The following is a 22,665-nucleotide window of genomic DNA, read 5'->3' as shown; positions in this document are numbered from 1 at the left end:
CCAGGCCTGGCTGGGCTCCTGGGCGCATCAAAGGGAATGCTGGGCCCTGGAAAGGCTAGTGTTATGGGGTCTGGGTCACAGTGGGGCAGCGGGGAGCTGGTGGAGAAGGCAGAGGGAGACTTGGCTTCTGGTCTCAGCTATGCCTGCCTGTGACCTTGATTGATCTTGGTCTTTACTTCCGCCTACAAGTCAGGGGTAAAAAAGCCTGTTGGGAGGAGAGATGAGAACGTGGAGGAAAGCTCCTTGGAGGAAAGGTACTTGGACCAAGCCTCAGGTGTGTCTGTCTGTGGTTGCACAGGCTTCCTAACCAAAACCTCACTTTTAGAGAGCTGAGGGTCCTCTGTCCCCAGGACCTGTGCCCTAGATGTTTTAACACTGCATCCTCAGTATAATGAGCCCTATAATGGCTGCGTCCCTTTTGGGCAACCCCCCTCCCCCGCCAAATCCACATTTACAAAACGGTTAATTAGGGGTGACTGTTTGCATTACCAGAAAACTCTCAGGGTTCCTTCCTATCAATGGCAGCTCTCCTGTTGCATTCAGGTGTTTGTTTACAGTTGAACGAATGTGTCAGAAAGTCCGCAGTCCCCAGTTGATGCACTTGCTCGAGCGTTGAGCAGTCACCAAACCAGTGAAGCCATGTTCTGCGAGCAAAACGTTCATGTGACCTGACCCTAGCATCTTCTTTACAGAACATATATGTTGCATAAAGCGAGACCCACTTCTGCTCCGTGTGTGCGTGTATGCGGATGGGAGGGTTTATAGAGTTTGTATCTAGAGGAACCAATCTGGAAAACGAAAATTGAAGAATCAGAGTCAGAAGGTACTTGACTGGCCACCAGACCAGCTGCTGTCACCTCAGGACATTCTCTTTCCTCCTTGATTCCTACAGGTCATTGTCCTGTATCTGCTTGAAATCCTCCTGTACCAGGGAATTTACTACCTCCGAGGCAGCACATCCATCCATGGACAGTACTAGGCAGTCCTTCCTTTAGTGCATCCCCAAATATGCTTTTCTGTTACTTCTACCTTTGAGGCCAGTCATTCCATCAGGAACAGTACAGAGCCAGTCAACTTCCTAAAGAGTCCAAAACCAGATAAAGAAGTGAGACAGGTGTTCCTGGATTCTGTGCTGTCTGGGCCCTGCAGCAAGTCCCTGGACATGGCCCTCTTTTTAGGCTGACTTCTGTTCCCTGAGTGGCACAGGGAGTTGAAATCACCCCAGATCCTTGTATCAGCAACTAGCATGTGGAGCTGAATGATGATGGAGAGGGTCTTAGGGTCCCGGTGTCTTTGCCCTTCCCCATTGGTGAGGTCCACCACTACACTGCACTGAGCTGGGCTGGGGGGCAGGCGAGTTGGAGAGGCTAGTCGGGGTGGTAACAATGATTCAAGGACAACCCGTAGTCTCCTCAGAAGAAAGGAGATTGGTTAATATGGCCTGAATTGGGGGCTAGGGGAACTGCTCTGGTCAAACTGTGGCAGAAACCAGGGTCGAGAAAAAGGGGGAGGCTCCTTGATGAATACTTGGGACGCTTTTTCCCGGAAAGGATTGAGTTTGTAACTTTTGATAGGTTCCTTGTACCTTTCACTTTCAATGCTGGTGGGTATGCAGTGGGCTCGAGGTCTCTTCTGCTCTTTTGTGCTAGGGATCCTGGTTGACTTAAGTGGCCCCAGTCAGATGAGAGGCAAGTCCTTATCTTTTGACAGTCCTAAGCTTTGCACAGCTTTGTCCCGCTGCAGCCTGATGAACTGGGGCCAGTGTGTGATTGCTTTATCAATTCGCTGTTCAGTGACAGGCTGAAGGCTGTCCTGGACTTGGACCTTGTCCCTTCCTGTGCTGGCATCCTAATGGCACTGCGTGAAACAAGTATGCAGGGTGACCACAGAGCCCACTGGAAATGGATCACCATTCTTCTTGCCTCTACCTTTGTCATAACCTCGTGCCTCAAATTTGTTGCCAACTCTTTTGGCAATGGAGGAGGGACCAAGAAGGGAGATGTTGCACATTATAACTTTCAAAACCCCATGTAAAGTAAAGGGTCTCCTAGGATGGCACTCCTTGAAATAAATTTCAGAACCTAGGCCAAAGAGATGAGCTGAAGCTAGTGAGATAATTTACCTTTATTGCCTAAACTGCGGAACATTCTCTACACAGCAAAAAGGAGAAATGGGCCAGGAACAGGACATGCAGGGAAACCAAACTTGGGAATTTATTTAGGAGCAGTTGAAGAGGTTAAGGTCCCAACTCAATGAGACTGCAGCCTTGAAACAGCAGACAGTCTCTCAGTTAAATAAGGTGAGGCAACAGGACAATGAGAAAGAAAGAGGACTCCCTAAGAACCAGATGGTTCAGGTTTCAAGCAGAGGAGAACCTGAGTTCATAGTTTCTCATTAGGAAAGCCCCCGCTGAGGGACAGGCCTCAGGCCCTTCCTTGAGCCTCCCCCACCTGGGCTATGACTTCCTTCAAGGCGGCCCCCAGCTCTGGGAAGGAATACTGGTAGCCAGCAGCCAGTGTCCGTCTTGGGACTACCTTCTGGCCCTCCAGCAGCATGACGGCACGTTCTCGCCCAAAGACAGCTTGTACCACCGTGCTGGGGAGAGGGATGAGGGCTGGGCGGCCCAGGGCTGCGCCCAAGGCCCGGGCAAACTCAGCGTTGGTAGTGGAGGAGGCTGGAGCCACTCCGTTCAGGACCCCTTGCACGTGGCTTGCTTCAAGGGCGTGGGCTAGGATTCCTGCCAAGTCTCTGATGTGAATCCAGGGGAAGAACTGGTGGCCTGAGCCGATGGGGCCCCCCAGGCCCAGGCGGAAGGGCAGCAGCATGTGACCAATGGCACCGCCTCCACGGCCCAGCACAACCCCTAGAGCGGGCAAGAAGGACGGTACAGGAAGGCCCCTTAGCCTCCAGGCAGTCTCACTGTTCCTCCCTGCTTCCCCTTCCTCACCTTTTCCCCATGCTGACTGCTCTGTGGCAGGCAAGGGGTGTGGCTCTCTTTGGGATGTCCCGCCCTCCCACCTGTAGGTTAGCTAGAAGTGGAGGCATCGTCTGTAAGCCCAGCTCCCCTTATCCCCCCACCCTCCCAGCCCAGAGAAGGCATTCCAACCCTGTCTGATACCCAGGGCCCTGGTTCTCACCAGAGCGCACCACCACTTGGCGTGTAGAATCTCCAGGAAGCCTCGCCGCAGCTTCCCATTTGGTTACAAGGTTGGAGAAAAAGTCAAAATCCCCTCCTGGGCTGTCCTCATCGTACTCGGCAGTCAGGCTGGGCTGGTAGTAAGCTGCCGGTGGAACAGCACTTGTTTGCTCTGCATGTCCTTGGTCCTGTCTGGCCCTTTGCAGTCAAGGCTCCCCTTGGCCTCACCCTCCTTGGCCCTTGGGATCTCCCCACGGGAACTCAGAGCCATGGATATTTTCCCCTTGATCTTCTCCATGAGCTGACCTGTTCCGGCCCTGGAGTCATTCTTATCTTTCGTTATGGGGCTAAGCTGAGGTGCTAGAGTGAGAAGCTAAGAATAAAGACTTGGGTGCCAGACTGCCTGAGTTTTAATCTCAGCTCCACCATTTATTAACTCTGACTAAAGGCAAGTTACATAACGTCTCTGTGCAGAATTTTTGCATCTTTAAAATGGGAATAATAGTACCTACTCCATAGGTTTCTTGTAAGGATTAAATGTAATATGTGCAAATCACTTAGAATAGTGGCTAGTGTGTGTGTGTGTGTATTTGTTATTTGGTCCCAAAGGTAAAATACAAGAATCAAGAATTCTGTTCCTAAAGAACTGTACTATAAGAAATAAGGGACCTGGAAGTAGGTGGGACTTTCCCTGGCACTGGGAGCAGTGCCACTCCCTTCACTTTCTCTGAGGTCCCCATTTCTCAGTGAAAGTACACAAAAGTCAGGAGAAATATGCATGGAATGAGGGCCTAGGTAGATCCGTGCTTGGAAAAGACCAGCACTCTGGGGCCTGAGCTGCTCCTCACTGTGCTCCCTCCTTTCCCTGGCTAGTCTAAGGGTTGGTGGTGTGGGACATACCTACACCTGTGACTAAGACCCAGACTTGGGGGGATTGTGGGGCTTTGGCAATGGCTCTAGCCAGCATTTGGGTGGTCTCCAGGCGGCTGCTGAGAACCTCTTTTTGGAAGGCTTCATTCCACCTGCAGGAGAAACGGGAAATAAAATGCCACTAAATACATGTACATACCCTTCCTTTCCTCTCTTTCCCTGGGGCCCATCCATATCCATTTCTAATAAAACCCTGCATTGCAGCTTAGAGGAATGGTCCATCTCTTCTGTAGAAGGAAAAGGCACATCTACTTTGGGCATCCTGAGTGGGGAGCAAGGTCCACCAGCTGAGCGGGAAGAAGGGCAAGTGGCTGTGGAGGAGTGGGGGTGGGGGAACGAGCAGTCCGGTATACGGGCTGAGTTCTCAATCTGGCAGTCCCATTCTTCACAGCTCACAGTAATCCTCAGAGTCGGCCCTCTCCTCCCTCTGCTCTGAAGGATGTCAGCTTCAGGGCCCGGCTGACCTGCGGAGAGGGTTGAGGATGTTCTCTCCCGCCAGATTGACGGCGGCATCGCAGCGGGGCAGCCCCGACGTAGCGAGCTCATCCTGTTGGAGAAAGCACACAGTGCCCGCGAGCCCTCGCCCTCGCCCTGCGCCACCAAACTAGGCCCCAGCCCCACGCCCCATGCTTCCAGAATTTGGACATACCCACGTGATCCGACCGGCCCCTGGCTTTCGGGAGACCAGCGTCACTTCGTGGCCCCTGGCCTTCAGCAGCTGGGTTAGGGCTGTCCCAATGAAGCCCGTTCCGCCACCTGATCAGAAAATGAGAGGTGTTTATCCTCCCGGGGGCGCCTTCCGTCCCCACGTGGCCCCCTCTTCCGGTGCCCTCCCATCTGACGCCAGACTTCTCCCCTCCTCGCCCCCTCCCCGCGATGCAGAGGTGACACAGGTCACAGAGTTTAGGGAGATTCGGCTTCTAGGGCTCTGAGGCCAAGGCCAGGTTGCCTGTGCACGAGACGGTGCCCTCTCTCAGAAACGGCCTCCTAGCCCTCAATTTCTGGCTATGTTTTCTTCGTATAAACCGGCCTCCTCCCACTCCCCCTTCCTGCCCTCCCTCACCCACAAGAACCCTCATAGCGACAAGGACCTAACGCGCCTGCGCAAGATTTAGAGTCCACCTCTAGGATGACTGCAGCCTTTCTGCGCATGCGTCTTTCGGGAAGCTCCCTCCACTTGGGGGGCGGGTAGGACTGGGCGTGGTCCTGCCTGGCGACCCGGAAGAATTCGTAGTGAAGCCTGTATATTTCACTGCAAGGAGAGGCGGGGATCTTAGCAAGGAGGCCGGGGGGTGGGGAAATAGACTGAGGGGGCGGGGAAAGAAGGGGAGGAGGCGGAAGAGGGGAGGTTTTAGTGTAGAAAAAGCCTTTGACCTAAAGCCCGAAGCTGCTCAGTCCTCCGAATTATGGCTGTCACTTCAGTTTGGTGGATACGTAGTACAAGAGAATCCGTCCAGAGGTACAATGGATTTCTCTCTACCCGGCCTATTATTTCACCTTTTCTTCTCCATGTTCCGGCTCCTTCCTGTCGGCATTTAAACGTTCTCAAGTTCCCCTCGACTTAAAATAACCCTTCTCCAGCCCTCTTCCTCCGCTAATGTCCTATCTTTCTCTTCACCTTCATAGCCAAACTTCTTAAAAGAGTGGTGTCCATTTTCTACTTCTACTTCACATCCATCTGGCTTTGCCTTTATCATTCATTGCGCCTCTCGCCAATATCACTAATTTCCCACGTGTCACCAAACCTAACGCCTAGTTTTCAGTCGTTTTTCTTGACCTCTGTATCACTGGACACTTGCTGACTCCTCCCTCCCTTTGGAAATGCTCTTTTCTCGGCCTCAAGGAAAGCCACACTCTCTTCTGGGTCTTTCACCCAACTTTATTCAGTCTGTGTTGCTTGCTCCACCTCCTCTAAGGTCTTACAATGTTGATATTCCTCAAAGCTGGGTCCTACGGATCTTCCTTTCTTCCTATTGTGCACTTTCTCCCAAGAATCTACCTCGGTGAATTCGGTTACCAGTTTTTTCAAAGAAGACTTCCCGAATCGCCTATGAACTATAGGAGAGCCTCAGAGCTCCTGAATCCTATAAAAACTTCCCACTGGATATATCTTCTTGGATATCTAAAACACTTTTGATTTTACTTACTAAATATCTCCCAGATCCATGTATTTCTATCTCTGCCACCATGACTGTTCTTCAAGTTATTATCCTCTTTGGTCTATTTTCTGCAGTAGTCTCTTTAATAGATTTCCGCTTCAGCATGTTTTTCTCTCTCCAAACTGTTCCACACACTGCAAGTGGAATGGTCTTTTAAAAATACGTGGGGAAAATTCCCTGGTGGTCCAGTGGTTAAGACTCTGTGCTCCCAGTGCAGGGGGCCTGGGTTTGATCCCTGGTTAGGGAACTAGATCCCACATGCATGCTGCAACTAAGAGTTAGCATGCCGCAAATAAAGAATCTGCATGCTGCTACTAAAGATCCCGCATGCCTCAACGAAGATACTGCACACAGCAACGAAGATCCCACATGCCGCAACTAAGACCCAGCGCAGCCAAATAAATAAATATTTAAAAACATATATATATAAAGAAATATGTGGGAGGAATACTTTGTGGCATATGTATCCTGAAACACTCCCGTTACAAATGGATATGCTGGATAGAATTGAACACATCTTCACTTAAATGCATTGTCGAGTTAGCTAGAAAATAAAAGAACTCTCCAGAGACCAAAAACAAAGTGTGCTTTGGGACTGAGGCTATCTTGTGCTTTGTCAGTCAGTCTTTGTAACCCAGAGGCCTGGTTGACAGGAGACAGTACCTGGGACAGTGCGGGGGTGGGGAGTTGTGGGGAGAGGGGGAGGAGAGTCTGCTAAATCAGATGCCTTTAGACCACAGATTCAGGAGGGTGGAGGTCCATCGGTATCCTCATGGAAGTGAGGTGGGAATCCCTTCCAGAGCTTTGTGCCCCTTGTAAGAGGGGACATACATAGGGACAGCGCTCTGATCCCAGCAACCACTCCTCCTCCCCTGGGAGGCTGATGGAGAGCAGGTTTGTAATGCCTTAGAGTCTTTTTGCTCTGGGGTTTTGGAGATGGGTGGGTCAGCTTCTCCCTCCTCCTCAGCCTCTCCTTTGACAACTAATCTAGTTAAGTTCGCAGATCTCAAAGTCCATCTTACACTTTGGGGTTTTTTTTTTTTTTTGCGGTTCGCGGGCCTCTCGCTGTCGTGGCCTCTCCGGTTGCGGAGCACAGGCTCCGGACATGCAGGCTTAGCGGCCATGGCTCACGGGCCCAGCCGCTCCGCGGCATGTGGGATCTTCCTGGACCGGGGCACAAACCCGTGTCCCCTCATCGGCAGGCGGACTTCTCAACCACTGCGCCAGCAGGGAAGCCCCCATCTGACACTTTGGCAGTTAAAACGTTCAAATCCGAGCCAGGCAACAAGACCTGAGAAATTTCTGTCTGCACATCTGGGTGTAGGGCCAAGTGCAGCTGGTGCCCTTCAGGAAGACAAGGGTTCCTCCTGAGTCTATAGCAATCACAAGGACTTCTTTCATTGAAATGGGACAGTTTCCTCCACAGCTGCTTCCTGAAACAGCAAAAGGAGTTGAGCACAGTCCCTCTGGGTGGTCAGGCCATCACTGTGGGGCGGGACAGGAAGCCAGGACCCAGGGAGGGATCTTCCTCTCAGCGTGGGCTGGGGCAGGGCAGGATGAGGGGTTTGCTGGCAACTCTGCACCTTCCCCTATGCCAGCTCTGTGTGAATGCCCCCTGCTTCATTTTGCTTGGGCAGATCTTTACAACTTCTTTCAGGCTCTGGCATGTAATTTGCTAAATGCTATTCACATCATCATTTCACATAGTTTCTAATTAAAGTATGATAGGACCAACCAACCAATCAACCAATCAGCCAAGATCCTAACATGGAGATCCAACAGATAAAGGAGCCTAGAACCCCTCTGGTCCCCCTTTTTAACATAGTCTCCTTAGACCCCAGAGTTTGTGGACATAGAAGTGAACTTGGGACTTGAACCCACGTGCTGGGACTCGAACCTGGCCAAAACCTAGATTGGGACTTGAACCCATAGACTTTTTAAAAAAATTAATTAATTTTTATTTATTTTATTTTTGGCTGCGTTGGGTCTTCATTGCTGTGCGCAGGCTTTCTCTAGCTGCCATGAGCGGGGGCTACTTTTCATTGCGGTGCGCAGGCTTCTCACTGTGGTGGCTTCTCTTGTTGTGGAGCACGGGCTCTAGGCGCCCAGGCTTCAGTAGTTGTGGTGCGCGGGCTCAGTAGTTGTGGCGCATGGAGCTTAGTTGCTCCGCGGCATGTGGGATCTTCCCGGACCAGGGCTCGGACCCGTGTCCCCTGCATTGGCAGGCGGATTCTTAACCACTGTCCCACCAGGGAAGTCCCGGTTGCATTGTAGTTTAAATTTGTATTTTCCTGATTACTAATAAGGTTGGGTACCTTTCATATGTTTATTGGCCATTTGGATGAATATCTTATTTTGTGAATTTCCTGTTCAAGTCTCTTGTCAGTGTTTCTTTAGGGTTGTCTTATTTTTTTTCTTATTGATCGACAGGCATTATGTATAAATTCTGCATGTGAGCCCTTTGTTGGCATATGTGCTGTAAGGATCTTCCTCCACGGGGTGGCTTGCCTTTTCACTCTCTTAAAGATGTCTTTTGATGAGAAGTCCTTCTTGTAATCCAATTTATCAAATCATTTTTCCTTTAAGACAGTAATTCTCAACTGGGGGTGAATTTCAGATAAAATACAGGACCTCTAGTTAAATCTGAATATCAGATAAACAATGAAAAAATTTAATTATTTCCCAGGAAATTTTTGGGACACACACTATTTTTGTTGTTGTTGTTGAATCTGAGATTCAATTCTAACTGTGTGTCTGTCCCCCCTCACCAAACATGGCAACATTTCCCCCAGGGAACATTTGGCAATGTTCTGGAAACATTTTCCGTCGTCATAACTGGGGCACTGGTGGTGGTGCTACTGGCATCAGTGGGTAGAAGCCAGGGATGCTTTTAAACATCCTACAATGCACGGGACATTCCTCCACAACAAAAATTTATCCTGTTCAAAATATCAATAGTGCAAGGTTGAGAAACTTGTTTTAAGGTTAGTGATTTTTTTTTTTTTTTTCAGTACACGGGCCTCTCAGTGTTGTGGCCTCTCCCGTTGCGGAGCACAGGCTCCAGACGCGCAGGCTCAGCGGCCATGACTTATGGGTCCAGCTGCTCTGCAGCATGTGGGATCTTCCCGGACAGGGGCACGAACCCGTGTCCGCTGCATTGGCAGGCGGAGTCTCAACCACTGCGCCACCAGGGAAGCCCAAGGTTAGTGATTTTTGTGTGCCTTGAAGAAATCTTTCTAAACCCCAAGGTGATAAAGATACTCCTGTCATATTGTCTAGAAGTTTTATTATTTTACTTTTAATGTGTGGGACACCTGGAACTGATGTTTGTGTGTGTGTGAGATAGGGGTCAAATTTCATTTTTCCCCATGGATATTCACTTGACGCAGCAATATGCACTGAAATGAGTGTCCTTTCCCACTGCCCTGTATTTCCTCCTTTGTCATAAACCACGTGTCCATGGATGAATGTGTCTTTTTCTGGACTCCTTCTGTTTAATTGCTCTAATTGATTGTCTTTGCATCAACATCACATTGTACTAATTATAGTAGATTTAATAAATCTTGATTTCGGGGGGTATCTTAGTTTGGGTTTTCCCAGAAACAGACCCTGATAACAAAGACTTGAGTGCGAGTAATTTATTTGCGATGTGATTCCTGGAAGGGGTGTGGCTTTAGGACTGTCAACCAAAGATGTGAGAGACAGAACAGGCCAAAGGACTCAATGGAAGGTTCTCTTAGGGATTGGGTGCAGACAGGAAAAAGGCCCTATTCTCCACTCACCTCTTCAGATCCACCCTCCTCCCTGCTCTGTTACCCACCTTTTGCTTCATTTGTATCATTTTTTTTTTAGATTCCACATATAAGCTGTATCGTATGATATTTGTCTTTCTCCGTCTGACTTACTTCACTTAGTATGATAATCTCTAGATCCATCCATGTTGCTGCAGATGGCATTATTTCATTCTTTTTAATGGCTGAGTAATATTCCATTGTATATAAGTACCACATCTTCTTTATCCATTCCTCTGTCGATGGACATTGCTTCCATGTCTTGGCTATTGTAAACAGCACTGCAATGAACATTGGGGTGCATGTATCCTTTTGTACCATGTTTGCAAAGAGCAGATTTTAGTTCGAGAACTTTCTTATCTGAATGGTTAGAAAGTGGAGTAGCCACCTTGCTTGGTGATCACCAGATGAGGATGAGGTAGGAGGATTTAAGCATTTGGTTAGAGTGGTGGGTGGGAAAGTTAAGTTCCTTTGAGTGAATTTTCTAGTTCCTAAGAAGATCAGTGCCAGAGAGAATAGAACCTTGGTTAAGGGTCAGAAACTTTGTATGACTGTAGAAGTCCTTTTACCTTTCTGGGTTCTAATTACACAATTAGGAATTTGGATTAGCTGATAGCAATGATAGCTAACTTATATTGAGCTCTTCTGTGTTTTAAGCAGAATATTGGTTCATTTAATGCTAACAACAACTGTATGATTTGGGAACTATAATTACCTGTATTTCAGACATGAAGAAACCGAGGCATAAAGACATTATTTTGCCTGTGGTCGGTACATAGCTACTAAGTGGTGGAGCTGGGATTTGAACCTAGGCAGTCAGTTCCAGAGCTGGCATGCTTAACCACGAAACCATACAGCTTTTCAGCGATAAGTCTTAGTGTTCCAGCTCTAATCATACTCTGATTTTGGGGTTAAACGAAATCATATTTGTGAACTTTGCATTATTCTATACAAATGACACTTCACATCTTGTAATTTTCCAAAATGAGATTATTACATAAATCAGGCAAAGCCTCATAGACTGTGAGCTCTGATAGGGCAGGCACTGGACCTGTCTTATTTGCTCTTGTCTCCCTGTGCCTGGGACACTGTAGGTGCACGGCACAATTTGTTTATGGATTGAGGGCAGGACCATGGCAGAGAGGCACATTTTTGCTCAAAAGGTGGCCAGCTGGGGGAGTCCTAGCCCCAAGTCCAGGGCAGGCTGAAGGAAGCCGAGGCTGCCTAGTGACTGGACTTCTAGTGGGCTCTGAGTCCAGCGGGAGGCTGGGCTGGATGTGAAGGGTTGAGCTGCTTTTGAGAAGAGGCCCTGTCTAAATCAGGGGTCTGTTCCCCTCTCAGCCAGGCTAGGGGACATTGCCCTACTAGTGCCCTACTGCCTCTCTCCTCTGTGCCTCCCCACAAGTGCTGGGCATTGTTGAGATCACACAGACTTGGGCTTGCGGGGTGAGTGTCAGTGCTTCCCTTGGGACCTGGGCTGGACTCTGGGGACCTTGAGGAATGCCTCTTGAGGGCTGCACCTGGGGACCTTGAGGACTGCCTGCCCAGCCCTGCCTGGCACTGAGCCTGCTTTTCCTTGGCTTAGGGCTGACATTTTTTTTTTTTGTCACAGATAGAGAAACTTTATTCAATATTTTATAACAATCACCATGACAACAATCAGTAATAATAACAGTAACAACCACAGTAATGACGACTAACAACATTGATGATGCTCGATATGATGATAAATTATCATAATAATATATTATAATTTGATATTATAATATCAATACTTACAGGCAGATAGGCCAATCACACATTCCGCTGTGAGTGAATGACCAAGTGCCCTTATTGAGACTCATGGGTTGGTTTGGCGTCCGAATCATATTTTTCACCTTGAATTGGGTTCTGTGAAGACAAAGGCCAAGCAGCAGAAGGAAAAAAGCGGGAGGAAAGGAAAATAGCAGGAGGAAAGGAAAAGCACTGTAAGTTGAGTGTTGAGCAAGGCGGGGACTCCTGGGACGACATAGGAGGTGAAGCCTGGCAGGGAGAGGAGACCAGGTCAAACAAAACCTGCCTGCTTGCACCTCCCCATCCTCTGCCCTGAGCTTGGACATCTGGCTCTCCAAGCCAGGTGGTGCTGGCCTCCCTGGAAGAAGGTGGGACAACCTCCCGCCCCGCCCAGGTTGACTTCTGTGGAGGCATAAAGTAGCCTTCCAGCCGCTCTTGGTTTGCAGCTCTGTGCAAAGGCCATTGGCTGCTGACGGCACCGCCTACAGCAATCATTACCCGCGTCTGTGCTGGTGATGCACAGACATGTCTTCCCACCAGATCTAAAATGAGAACCAGGTAACCTTGCAGTGCCTGGAATGCCTGTCTTCTACCACCATCCACCCAACATACAAGCTCTTTCGGTTGTCTCCCACGCTGTCTTGCCTGCTGCTCAGTGGTGCCATCTGCTGGACATGTACCCCTTCCCAGCCCTCTTCATTTGGAATGCTCTGTTCCCCAGTAAATAGCTACTCGACACCTGCCTTTCGCGTGCTTTATTATTATCAAATGTGCACGCAGATAGTTAAATCGTTAAGTGATTCTGCAAGAACGTTTATGAAAATACTAGCCCCATTCCGCACTTTTGATTTTTCCCCACACCAAAGGCTGTCATCCTGGGATCTCTCTTCACTTCTTGGTTTATTCTCTTGTGTTGGTGGAGCACATCCTCCAGTGCTGAGAAAGGGGGCTGGGAAGTAAACTATTTGAAAATGTTTTAATTTTATGCTGACGCAAACTTCTGTTATTCAGGTGTTGAATTTCCTAGACTGGTGCTCCAATATTCTTTTTATTTCTCTAGTTTTCGTCAGTCTTTTTTTTGCTCTAATATCTGGGAGATTTCCTTAGGTTTATCCACCAATTCTCTATATCAGGCTGGATGGCGAGGGCGCCACAGTAACCAGGGGAATGATGGGAGGCAGAGAGGGAGGGAGACAGCTCCCATTGCCTTAGGTGAAGGCTCAGCTCTGGGTGGAGGTACACTGTTTAGCCTCCTCACTTCTTTTTTAAAAATTTAATTAATTTAATGTTTTGGCTGTACCTCGCGGCACGCGGGATCTTAGTTCCCTGGCCAGGGATTGAACCCACGCCCCCTGCAGTGGAAGCGTGGAGGCTGAACCACTGGACCGTCAGGGAAATCCCTAGCCTCCTCACTTCTGTCCCTGCCTTTTTGGTAGAACCCAGGGAAGCTGTCTGCTTTGGACTGTAATTGTGTAGTGTTTGTGCTGGGCAGGTCCTAGGCTCTTCTTTTCCATGGCATGGGAAAATCCTTTTATATTTGGGCTAATTCTCCTGCAGATGTTGTAAAGTTTTCCTTCCTCTTATCAAACCCCAGCATCCGACAGCTGGAGCCATGACTTTCTCTGCATCTCCGAATCAAATCTGCACTGGTGGTTGATCTTGTCTTTTCTGGGTGAGCTGGTTGAAGAGATCAGTGTGGCATCAACAGCTTTTTTCACACTCTGTGTCCAAGAAGAGCTTCTTATTTTCTGGGCTCATGGCCCGGGGCAGACCCAGACACTGCCTTCAGGGCATCCTTAAAGTTCTCCCATAGGTGGTCCCTTCCAGCACAGCCTCTGGACAATCCTGAGGAAGTCTGCCCTCCCCCATCTTCTTTCCTGGACAGCATGGCACTGTGTCCTGTGGTTTCCCTGCTCCCTGGGGACTGTGCTGTGTATGGGAGTAACAGGGATAAGATCATTCGCTGAGCATCTAAGCAGTTTCAGAAAGCACTTTTGTTTCTCTGCATTTTTCATGTTATGGTCATTTGTAAAAATATAGAAATAATTTTATAGAGAATGGATAAGCCATTTATTTAATTATAATTCCGACACAATTATCTCCATTTTTGAAGAATTCTGTCCAGTTTTCTCCCCAAACGTACAGTATTCCACACTGTTGCAGTCAAAGTGAATATACATTTTTGATTCTGCTTTCTTCAATTCACATTGTATTGCATTTCTAACTAGATTTGGAGTTAGGACTCCCAAGCTGTGAGGCAGGAGCAAGCGGGAGATGTTGGCAGTCCCTCAGTGTAGGCAGCCTAGGTGTGGGAGGCTATGGAGGCAGGAGAGTCACTTCAGAAGGAGGAGCCAGGCAGGAAGGCCTGTCCTCCTGTCTCCTATAAATTAGAGTGAAGTCTGTTTGATGATCCCAGAACTGTGGCCCGGCATTCGCCGTAGGCTCTTGTCAGGTATCCTGGGACTGGAGGGCTTCTGTGCTGGTTTCCCAGTCCTGGTTCCAGCGGTAGGTGGTGATAAGCATCAAGTATGTGGCAAAGAATGTTAAGAAAAGGCTTGGCTTAATTTCAAAAATTCTGCCTAGAATTCTCTAGAAATTTGGGGTCACTCTGGTGTTAGTGGCAGGCTGGATTTCAGGTGCACTCAGAGTTGGCTCTAGGGCCAAGTTTGGCTGAAGCCTAAGCATCCCTTTCCTGGCTTGGAGATATCCTACCCTGTACTGGCCTCTCATTCATTGGCCTGATACCTTTCATTTACTGTGGATGACTTAATTAGACCTGAGATTCCAGAGACCTGTAGGCCCATGATGCTTCCCACTTTGTCCTAAGACCTTGGGCTCAGGAGAGCTCTCTGTTTTTTTTGTCACAAACATGATTTTGGTGTAGATGAGAGGGTATAAGGGATAGAGACTGCCAGAAGCCATGGGACTGAGGATCACCTTTAGGGACACTTCTGATGAATTGATATTGGCTTATCTGTGACCTGGCCTGGTTTGGGTAGGTGTGGGGATGGTGGAAGAGATGGAAGGAAAGGAGAAGGTGGATGAAAAGTTAGAAAAGGAGTAGGAGGATGAGAGAGGGCACTCACTTCCATAAAGCATGGCTCTTTTAGTTACTGCAGCTTTCACTGGAGCTACGTGGAGTGAGTGAAGTTAAAAGCCATGTTGCTGTGAGTCCGAATTTTTAGGAAGAAAATGCTTTCACCAAGGGAGGTGGTAAAGGCTCCGTGAACTGGAAGTTGTGACTATCCCCTGGCCATTTTGGGCTCCTCATATCAGTGGACCAGCAGGCAAAGAAAGGAGGTACGATACTGGCTGGAGTAAGTGACCACGCTGCCTGTGAGAAGTTAGGGTTGTTGCCGTACAAAGGGTGAAGAGAAGAGTATGACTTGAACCCAGGGGATTCGCTGGGGACACCCCTTGTACTTTAGTGCTCAGTGATCATTACAAATGGGCAACAGCAACTAGTCAAACCTGTCAAATATAAGGCAGCTAAAGACTCAGCCCCCTCAGGGTTAGAAGTCTGGGTAACCCCAGCAGACATATAACCCAGGCCAACTCAAGTGTTGGCCAAAGGGGAGGGAAATCTAGAATGGGTGGTAGAGGGGTGAGATGAGAAATATCAATTAAGACCCGGGAGCAGCTGCAGCACAGGACCCTGTATCTTGATTTGCCAACCCTCTTTAAGTCTTTTTAGGAGACTGTGATTGGCTATTAAACTGAAGGTTTGAACTTGTACCTTCCCTCTCAGGAAAGAAGGATGGGCATCTTGGTCTCAGGCAAGGTCCAGATACTGTAAGAAGGTGCAAGTGGATTTGGGTGGCATAGGGAAGGCTTCGTCAGGACCATTTTATCCACTACCTCTGATCAGCTCAATCAGCTATACTTCCCAGCTCACACCATTCCCATGGGTATAAATCCCTAGCCACCACTACCTTTGCTAAAGGCAAAAGAACGTCCATGCGAGGCACTAATTGGCAAGGAGAGACCACCATGCCTGTGCACTGACCCAAGGGATCCCATGAAGGCTTAGCTTCTTTAGCCACATCCTGGATATGGGCTGAGTGATGCGATCTGGAAGTGCAAGGATATTTACCCCCAACAGAGCAAACCTTGATCAGCGGAAGAATGAATGGGTGTATGTGCTTATGCATAGGTAGGTCCATGTGTGGTACTGAGTCAGCAATAGTTAGAATACCAGGGGTTTGGAGCCAGCATATAAAGGAAATAAAGATAGTTGTTAATCCTAGCATCTAGAGTAACCACCATAATTATTTTGATGTTAATTTCTTCTAGTTTTCTTTCTATGCACACATATAATATATAATTACAAAAATTGAGATTCTACTACAGGGAGATGTTTATGTTGCTTTTAAAAAGCATTCTGTTATATTGCATTTTCCTACATGATTCAATGTTTTGAAATAAATTTTTAATAATTTCAAAATATTCAATCATATGAATTTATTATTTAAACTTTGTTCCACGGCTGGGAATCTAGTTTTTCTACTACTGAAAATGCTGAGATTAAAATTTTTATTCATAAACTTTTGTGTATATCTCTTTATTAAAGATGAATTTCTGGAAAGAGTTCACTTAATTGAAGGGAATCACCATGCCCTCAGAAGCGAGGAGTGGTATCAGCCACAGGCTCCGGTTGTGTCTGTCCCTGTCCCGCCCTTTTTCTCTCCTCCGGCCAGTCCCTCAACTGGCAAGAGTTGGAGGCCAAGCAGGCTCTAGGCCTTCACCTTCCTGCTGGTTACGGAGCAGCCGTTTGTGGCTGTCGTTCATGCAGAACTTGTGATGCTGTCCCTCCTCTTATCTGTTCCATGTATTTGTTTTGCAGAAGTGAGTGACAGATGGTCTTCTCTGCGTCTCAGATCAAAGCTCCACAGATGGTAGATCTTTTCTTATCGAGGTGGACTGTGAGGAGGGCCCAGCGCGCTGCCAAATGCATCTAACCTGGGGGTTCCCAACGGAGGGTGATTCCTGCCCAGCTCCCTCACCCCTCCCCAGCCACACCCCCAGGGGACATATAGCAAAGCCTGGAGATGGTTTTGATTCATAAGTTGGTTGAGACGAGGCTGTTGCTACTGACGTCTAGTGGGGAGAGGTCAGGGGTGCTCTAAACATCCTACAATTCAAAATGTTCTTAGTGATTCTGAATATCCCTAAAGATAAATCAGAGTTGGTGTTGAGTTGACGTTGAAGGCAAGGAAGGATCTGGTGTAGTTTCTTCTTTATGTTGGAAATACGGGTCCTGCCTCTCCAGGGAATCCCTTTCTTTTCTTTCTTTCCTTATTTTTCTTTATTTTTTTAAAAATTAATTTATTTATTTACTTTTGGCTGTGTTGGGTCTTCGTTTCTGTGTGAGGGCTTTCTCTAGTTGCGGTGAGCGGGGGCCACTCTTCATCACAGTGCGCGGGCCTCTCACTGTCGTGGCCTCTCTTGTTGCGGAGCACAGGCTCCAGACGCACAAGCTCGGTAGTTGTGGCTCACAGGCCCAGTTGCTCCGCGGCATGTGGGATCTTCCCAGACCAGGGCTCGAACCCGTGTCCCCTGCATTGGCAGGCAGATTCTCAACCACTGCGCCACCAGGGAAGCCCTTTCCCTATTTTTCTTCACCGTTTCCTCTCTGTCTCTGTCTCTCTCACACACACATCACACACCCACCCCTTTCAAGGCTTACGGAATGCCTGACGCTGGCAGGAGACAGCAGCAGAGAGAGGAGACACACACTCAGTTCTGGAAGTGGGGATTTATTGGGAATTATTGGGAATTCTGTGATCTGGAGGAGCCTTCCTGAGGCTTAGGGGTGTGGTGGGACTTGAGCAGGAACCAGAGGCAGATCCAGAGTGAGTGGCACAGAGAACCTGCTTGGGTCCAGTTCCAGATTTCCCTTCAGGCTGGCCCAGGTTCCAGGTTAATTCTCTTTCAGGACCTTATTGATCCAGGGCCAGTAATGGGAGATCCGGGTGAAGATGGCAGGGGGCTTTGCATCCCACTGTCCATAGGAGACAATGCCCTGGGCCACCCCAGCGCAGAGAAGAGGGCCCCCTGAGTCTCCCTGTGGGACAGAGAGGGAAAGGGAGAGAGAGAGAGGAAAGGTGAGCCAGGGAACCACCCACTCCTCCCCATGGACGAACTCTGAGTTGGTCAGACCTATTGGGTTAGCCAAAAAGTTTGTTCAGATTTTTCCATAACATCTATGGAAAATCCCGAATGAACTTTTTGGCCAACCCAATAGCATCAGCGGCGAGAACCCTGGTTCCTCATGAGGTTCTATGTCTCTGTCTGATGCTGCTTCTTGCTTTCCTTCCTGGCACCCCATGACCCTGTGTAGCAGCCTGGGAGGGATAGTCAGAGACTGCCTGGGGCCGCGGGAGGATGATCAGCCCAGGGACAGTTCCAGCTCCTCAGTCCTATGATCTCAAACTTTGTCACTGGCTGACACTCTGCTGACTCCATCTCCTTCCAGGAGATGTCTGGACCCTGAACAGTGATTGTGGAGAAGACCCTAGTCTGAGGATCACCTTAAGTGCGGATTTTGTCTTCTGGGGATTGCCCATGCACAGCGGGAGATTGTGGTCGAAGTAGTGAAGTGTCTGCAGGCCTGGGGCTCCATGAGTCTCAGCTTCACCTCTTGCAGAGTGTTGGAGCCCGGCTCCTGAACATTTGTTCTTCCCCAGCCAGCCACCCGGCCCATTCTCCCGGGTGGGATGAAGTTGAATTGGGGTGGAAGGGGGAGTGTCCCCACGGCCAGGGTCAGGTTGGCTTTCCCCTTCAGCTGTGAAGGAAACGAGGGCTGTCAGAACTAGAAATGGGCTTGAGGGCAACTGGAGACAATCAGGGAGGAATAGGGCGACTTGCTTCACATTACAGCCACTTCCAAGGGGAGAGTTGAGGGGTAGAGGCAGGTTGGGGAAATGTCAGGGCAATGGGACCTGAAGGAGAAGCCCTGGAGAACAGGAAGTGGAGAAGGGGAAGAAGAATTTCCACCTTCAGTAACATGATGTCATGGCGAACAATAGAGTCATTGTATTTTGGGTGAGGGAACTGTTGTACGACTTCAAGCTTCTGCCATGTGTCTTCTTTCTTTTTTATGTTATGGGCTCCAAGGGTGACCATTATAGACCTTTGTGAGGGAGAAGAAGGACAAGGTAAAACAGTGACAGTGTGATTTTCTCCTGAGATATGCCCATTCTGAGAAAAGGGGACAGAGTCTCTCCCAGGGTCAATGGTTTCTTCCCAGCCTCCTTTATCTGGGCCACTTGTGGTATTGGAGGGGCTCAGGTTTTACTCAGGGAAGAACTTTCCCAGGGAACAGAGACAATTTCCAAGACCCTTGGGACTTGCTGGGGACTGAGCAGGTCATGGAGGACCCAGGGGACAGGATTGGCATTTCCCAATCAGGGCCAGCCCTTTGGAGCCAGAGGTGTCAGAGGGAAGGGGGAAGTGCTGGTCTCAGGTGGACGCTGTTCTCTGTCTCCCATGGAAAGGATGGGTTCAGGTCCCTGGGAACTGAAGGCCAGTGTTCCTGAAAAGGACATAGAGGAAGTGGCCCAGAGAACTGGGTGGGACCCTGAAGAGTGAGTCCATATCTCATGTGCTGGGGTCGGGGAGAGGGAGCTACTTTTGGAAGAGGGGTGCTGGGATGGGGTCTCCTTTCCTTTGAGGAGAGCTGAGCTCACAGTGACTGAGTGTCAGGGGAGCTATTCAGTTATGAGACCGATTTCCTTAAGCCCAAGTCTTGCCTCTCCTTAAAGAGACCCAGACCCAGGAGGTCCCCCTCAGGCCCCCCAGGGGGTGTCCCTGGTTGCCCCTCTGGCTGTTTACCTCCCATTCGGAGATAAACAGGACCCTGTTGTCTCACCTTCCTGCACAGTGAGCAGCCGTCAGGGCAAAGTCCCTTCTCATCAGGAAATCACCAGAAGCCACCAGCATGTCCTGGGGAGTGACAAGTTCCAGGTGGGCCATGTAGGGGCGGGAGTGTGGCTTGCTCTCTGTGCCCCCGATGATGTCCCCTGGAACAGAGAACCCCAGGGCTTGAACACAGAAAATGCACAAGCTGGGTTAAAGTTGGGAGAGGCTTCTTTCTAATGCATCCTCCTCCTGTGATCTGCCCACCCTCCCTCTCTGGTGCCTCTGGTACCTGCTCTTCTTCCTCCAGGCACAGCAGCCAGCTCGGCCTCAGATGCCATGCCGTCGTGTTTCACCTTGGATTTCCCCCACTCCCATTCTGCACCTGCTCGACTCTCCTCTGTCACCGTGCAGGACAAGCTCTCCAGGTTCCTGTCTCAACCGTCTCCATATCCCATGAGTGCTCACAGATCGGCCAAATTACAAGGCCAGAAGGCGAAGGCAACACAGGACTTTAAGCAGTGTCACACGTTATATAAAGAGAAGACACCCTCTTCATCCTGCCTGCTCTGGGCTTTCCCCCGATCAAAGTGGGGTTCCTCGTTCCTGGGAACTACCACAGGCTGCAGAGAATGGGTGACCACAACCCCAGTGGAAATTCACTCTGGGCTCTTGGGGAGAGATCTGGGGTTCTGTTTAAGAGTCAGCTACTTTCAGACTAAAATCTTATTTAGTCTTGATGCTGCAGCTTCCAGATGGAATGACCCAACACTCACCAGCTTCAGCTCTGGAGCAGAGGAGGAAGAGCAGCGAGGGGAGAGGAGGATGATGCATCTTCTCAGAGAGGCTGTCCAGGACAGGTGCCTCTTCTATTTTCCAGTCTTGGGTTTATAACTCCCAGCAAGTGAAGGCAGGGCAGGGCTGGTACCCACAGGAACTGCATGGTCACCTTTTCTTCTCTCATTCTGAGCTGGTTATCTTTCTAATCAGAAGTTTCCCCAGAGATGCCCTCTGTTTTGCTGGAGACAAGGTTGAGTCCTGAACTCCTGAGTCGTGGCTTCAGGGATGAGCTCTCGAGCCTGGTGCCTCATCTGTGGTGGGAGATGGAAGGATCATGTCTTTCCCAGGTAGGGAAGCTCATTAAAGCCCCATCAGAGACATGGGTGGGGGAAAGGCTTTACACTGCGCATTCAGAAAGCACGTGCGCTTTTATGGCCATGACCCACAGCAGGAAATACATTTTGCAGAACGACCCAATGCGTATACTATATTTATGTGTGAGTACATGAACATAAACTTACACACGTGTGAATGAATCAAGAGTTTCAGGAAACAGTATTTATCCTTATGTGCAATGCTCTCCATTAGTTCCCACTCCATTCCATTCCATTTTATTCCACTCCATAGTAAAACAGAAGCTGCACCCCGCTTAAAGGATGATTACCTGCCATTTGAAAAAATATTGATGTGGATCTCTCTCTTCCTCCAAATCAAAACTTCACTGGAAGAAGAGAATGATACAAGAAGATTAGATGCGGGAAGTGGTCAAACCCTACGACTGGACTTTACATACCTTATCACAAGAGCAAAGGGGATTGGAATTAGCATTTCTTGAGAGAGTATGCATATCATTCATTGTCATAATCTTAGATATATTAATATTTTCATAACAACCCTGTGAAGTAGGTAGTATTATCTCAATTTTATGAATCTGTCTATCAAGGCTTACGGTTCAGAATCAGACTTTCCTCATTTCAAATGAAGGGCCCTTTCTGTTCTACCACCAAAGACAAATAGAGAAATAGAGTCCTGCTAATGGGAATGTAGATATAGAAGGATGGTTTGCTCCTGGGGTGCTGGGGTTTCCTCCTCTCACATTAGGAATCAAGCTTGTTTGATTGAAATAGAATATACACAGATGTCAGTATCTGAGGTTTGACTCTTTTTTTCCCCACCACAACCTTGGGAATTACCATTACTGTCACTTTACAAATGTAGAATTGAGAGTCAGACACATTAACGTGATCCATATCACACAACTCGTAGCTCTCATAACTGGGTTTCAAGCACTTCTGTTGTTTTCCCCAGACTTCGAGAAGCAGCGAGTCCAGGGAAGAGTGGGATAACTTGGTGGAGTGTCATTTCTCTTGGAAATTTATAGGCTATTTAGTTCAGAGATGGTGAAGCACAGGGGATGAATACTTTCCCCAAATCATTCTGTCATGCCCTTGGTCTCATCTTGGGCTTGTGGCTGAGGTGATCCATTCCTTAGTATGTACTGGCTGGGTGCTCTGTTGCCCTCAGCTCTGACCATCTCTAGAGTACAACATTTACACATATTCCCAATGTCTGAGGAGCCTCTGCACCAATTCTTTCACTCTCTAGAGTTGCCAGATAAAAAAGAGTGCCAGTTGAATTTATATTTCAGATGAACAAGAAATCATTTTTCAGTACACGTATGTCCCAGTATTGAATGGGACATACTTATAATAAAATAAACTGTTGTCTCTCTAATATTCAACTTTAATTGTGGGTCCTGTATTCTTATTTGCTGAAGCTGTCAGTATTACTCTGGCATCAGCGGAACAGAGGAGAATCTGGATGTGGAAAAGTTCTGTTCCGTGGCCATGCACCCCATAGACCAAAAAGTGGAGGTGTAAACAAATGAAGGATTCCTGTTTTTCACTCATGCAATTAGAAATTGAGAGGTAGGTAGTCCAGGGCTAGTCAGATAGCTTCATAGCATCATTAAGGTTCAGGTCCACCTATACTCAAGTTTTGTTTCACCTGCACTGGCTGAGGGCAAGGGAATGGAAAAGATAGAGCTTCAGAAATGAAGTCTGCACTATTCGCCCGTATCTTCTTCCTGCTCTGTCCTGGTTGTTTTTGCATACTTTAACAGATTTCCTTTTTCTCTCTCCTCTGTCGTCCTTCTGCTATTTTATATGTGGTATGTTGTTGGTGGTGAACTTTACATTTAGTCTATGGTTTAGGGATATCAGTTTGGGAGTGTGACTAA

The 22,665-nt window shown here is 48.5% G+C and overlaps 2 protein-coding genes and 1 long non-coding RNA gene across 5 annotated transcripts in view; 1 reads left to right on the top strand and 2 right to left on the bottom strand.

The window, feature by feature from the left end:
* Nucleotides 1–1,531: 1,531 nt before the first annotated feature.
* Nucleotides 1,532–5,218, bottom strand: SDR39U1 (short chain dehydrogenase/reductase family 39U member 1). Of its 3 annotated transcripts, none has more exons than XM_060004755.1 (6): nt 5,158–5,218; nt 4,716–4,822; nt 4,531–4,613; nt 4,037–4,158; nt 3,138–3,281; nt 1,532–2,863 (listed from the first exon to the last, which is right to left on the bottom strand). In XM_060004755.1, the coding sequence occupies exons 1-6, from the start codon at nt 5,216–5,218 to the stop codon at nt 2,424–2,426; spliced, it is 957 nt and encodes a 318-aa protein (XP_059860738.1). In that variant the 3' UTR covers nt 1,532–2,423. The 3 variants fall into 3 exon arrangements, with proteins under 3 accessions (XP_059860738.1, XP_059860736.1, XP_059860737.1); XM_060004753.1 differs by having other exon boundaries at nt 1,533–2,863; nt 5,130–5,186; XM_060004754.1 differs by lacking the exons at nt 4,531–4,613; nt 4,716–4,822; nt 5,158–5,218 and adding an exon at nt 4,463–4,524 and having other exon boundaries at nt 1,533–2,863.
* A 228-nt stretch (nt 5,219–5,446) lies between these two features.
* Nucleotides 5,447–22,665, top strand: part of LOC132420374 (uncharacterized) — a 43,452-nt gene continuing 26,233 nt past the window's right edge. The window contains exons 1-2 of the long non-coding RNA XR_009518364.1: nt 5,447–5,525; nt 9,237–9,427. This is a non-coding gene — a long non-coding RNA (uncharacterized lncRNA). The remainder of the gene's footprint in view (nt 5,526–9,236; nt 9,428–22,665) is intronic.
* Nucleotides 17,710–21,678, bottom strand: CMA1 (chymase 1). Its single transcript, XM_060004748.1, is given in 6 exon segments — nt 17,710–17,853; nt 18,320–18,381; nt 18,384–18,573; nt 18,786–18,921; nt 19,660–19,810; nt 20,423–21,678. Coding segments are annotated over 6 exon segments (741 nt in total). The 5' UTR covers nt 20,481–21,678.

This window comes from Delphinus delphis, chromosome 2 (assembly GCF_949987515.2).
Source record: "Delphinus delphis chromosome 2, mDelDel1.2, whole genome shotgun sequence".
Classification (NCBI taxonomy): Eukaryota; Metazoa; Chordata; class Mammalia; order Artiodactyla; family Delphinidae; genus Delphinus; species Delphinus delphis.
This window is presented reverse-complemented; position numbering and strand designations above follow the sequence as displayed.

What these genes read in the sequence shown, in the direction of transcription:
- SDR39U1 (XM_060004755.1), bottom strand. Translation starts at nt 5,218, where the DNA reads ATGCGCAGAAAGGCTGCAGTCATCCTAGAGGTGGACTCTAAATCTTGC. An exon ending in ATCTTGCGCAGGCGCGTTAG is followed by an intron (nt 4,823 to 5,157) that starts GTCCTTGTCGCT and finishes TTTTCTGATCAG; the next exon opens with GTGGCGGAACGGGCTTCATT. An exon ending in CCAAGTGGTGGTGCGCTCTG is followed by an intron (nt 2,864 to 3,137) that starts GTGAGAACCAGG and finishes TGCCCGCTCTAG; the next exon opens with GGGTTGTGCTGGGCCGTGGA.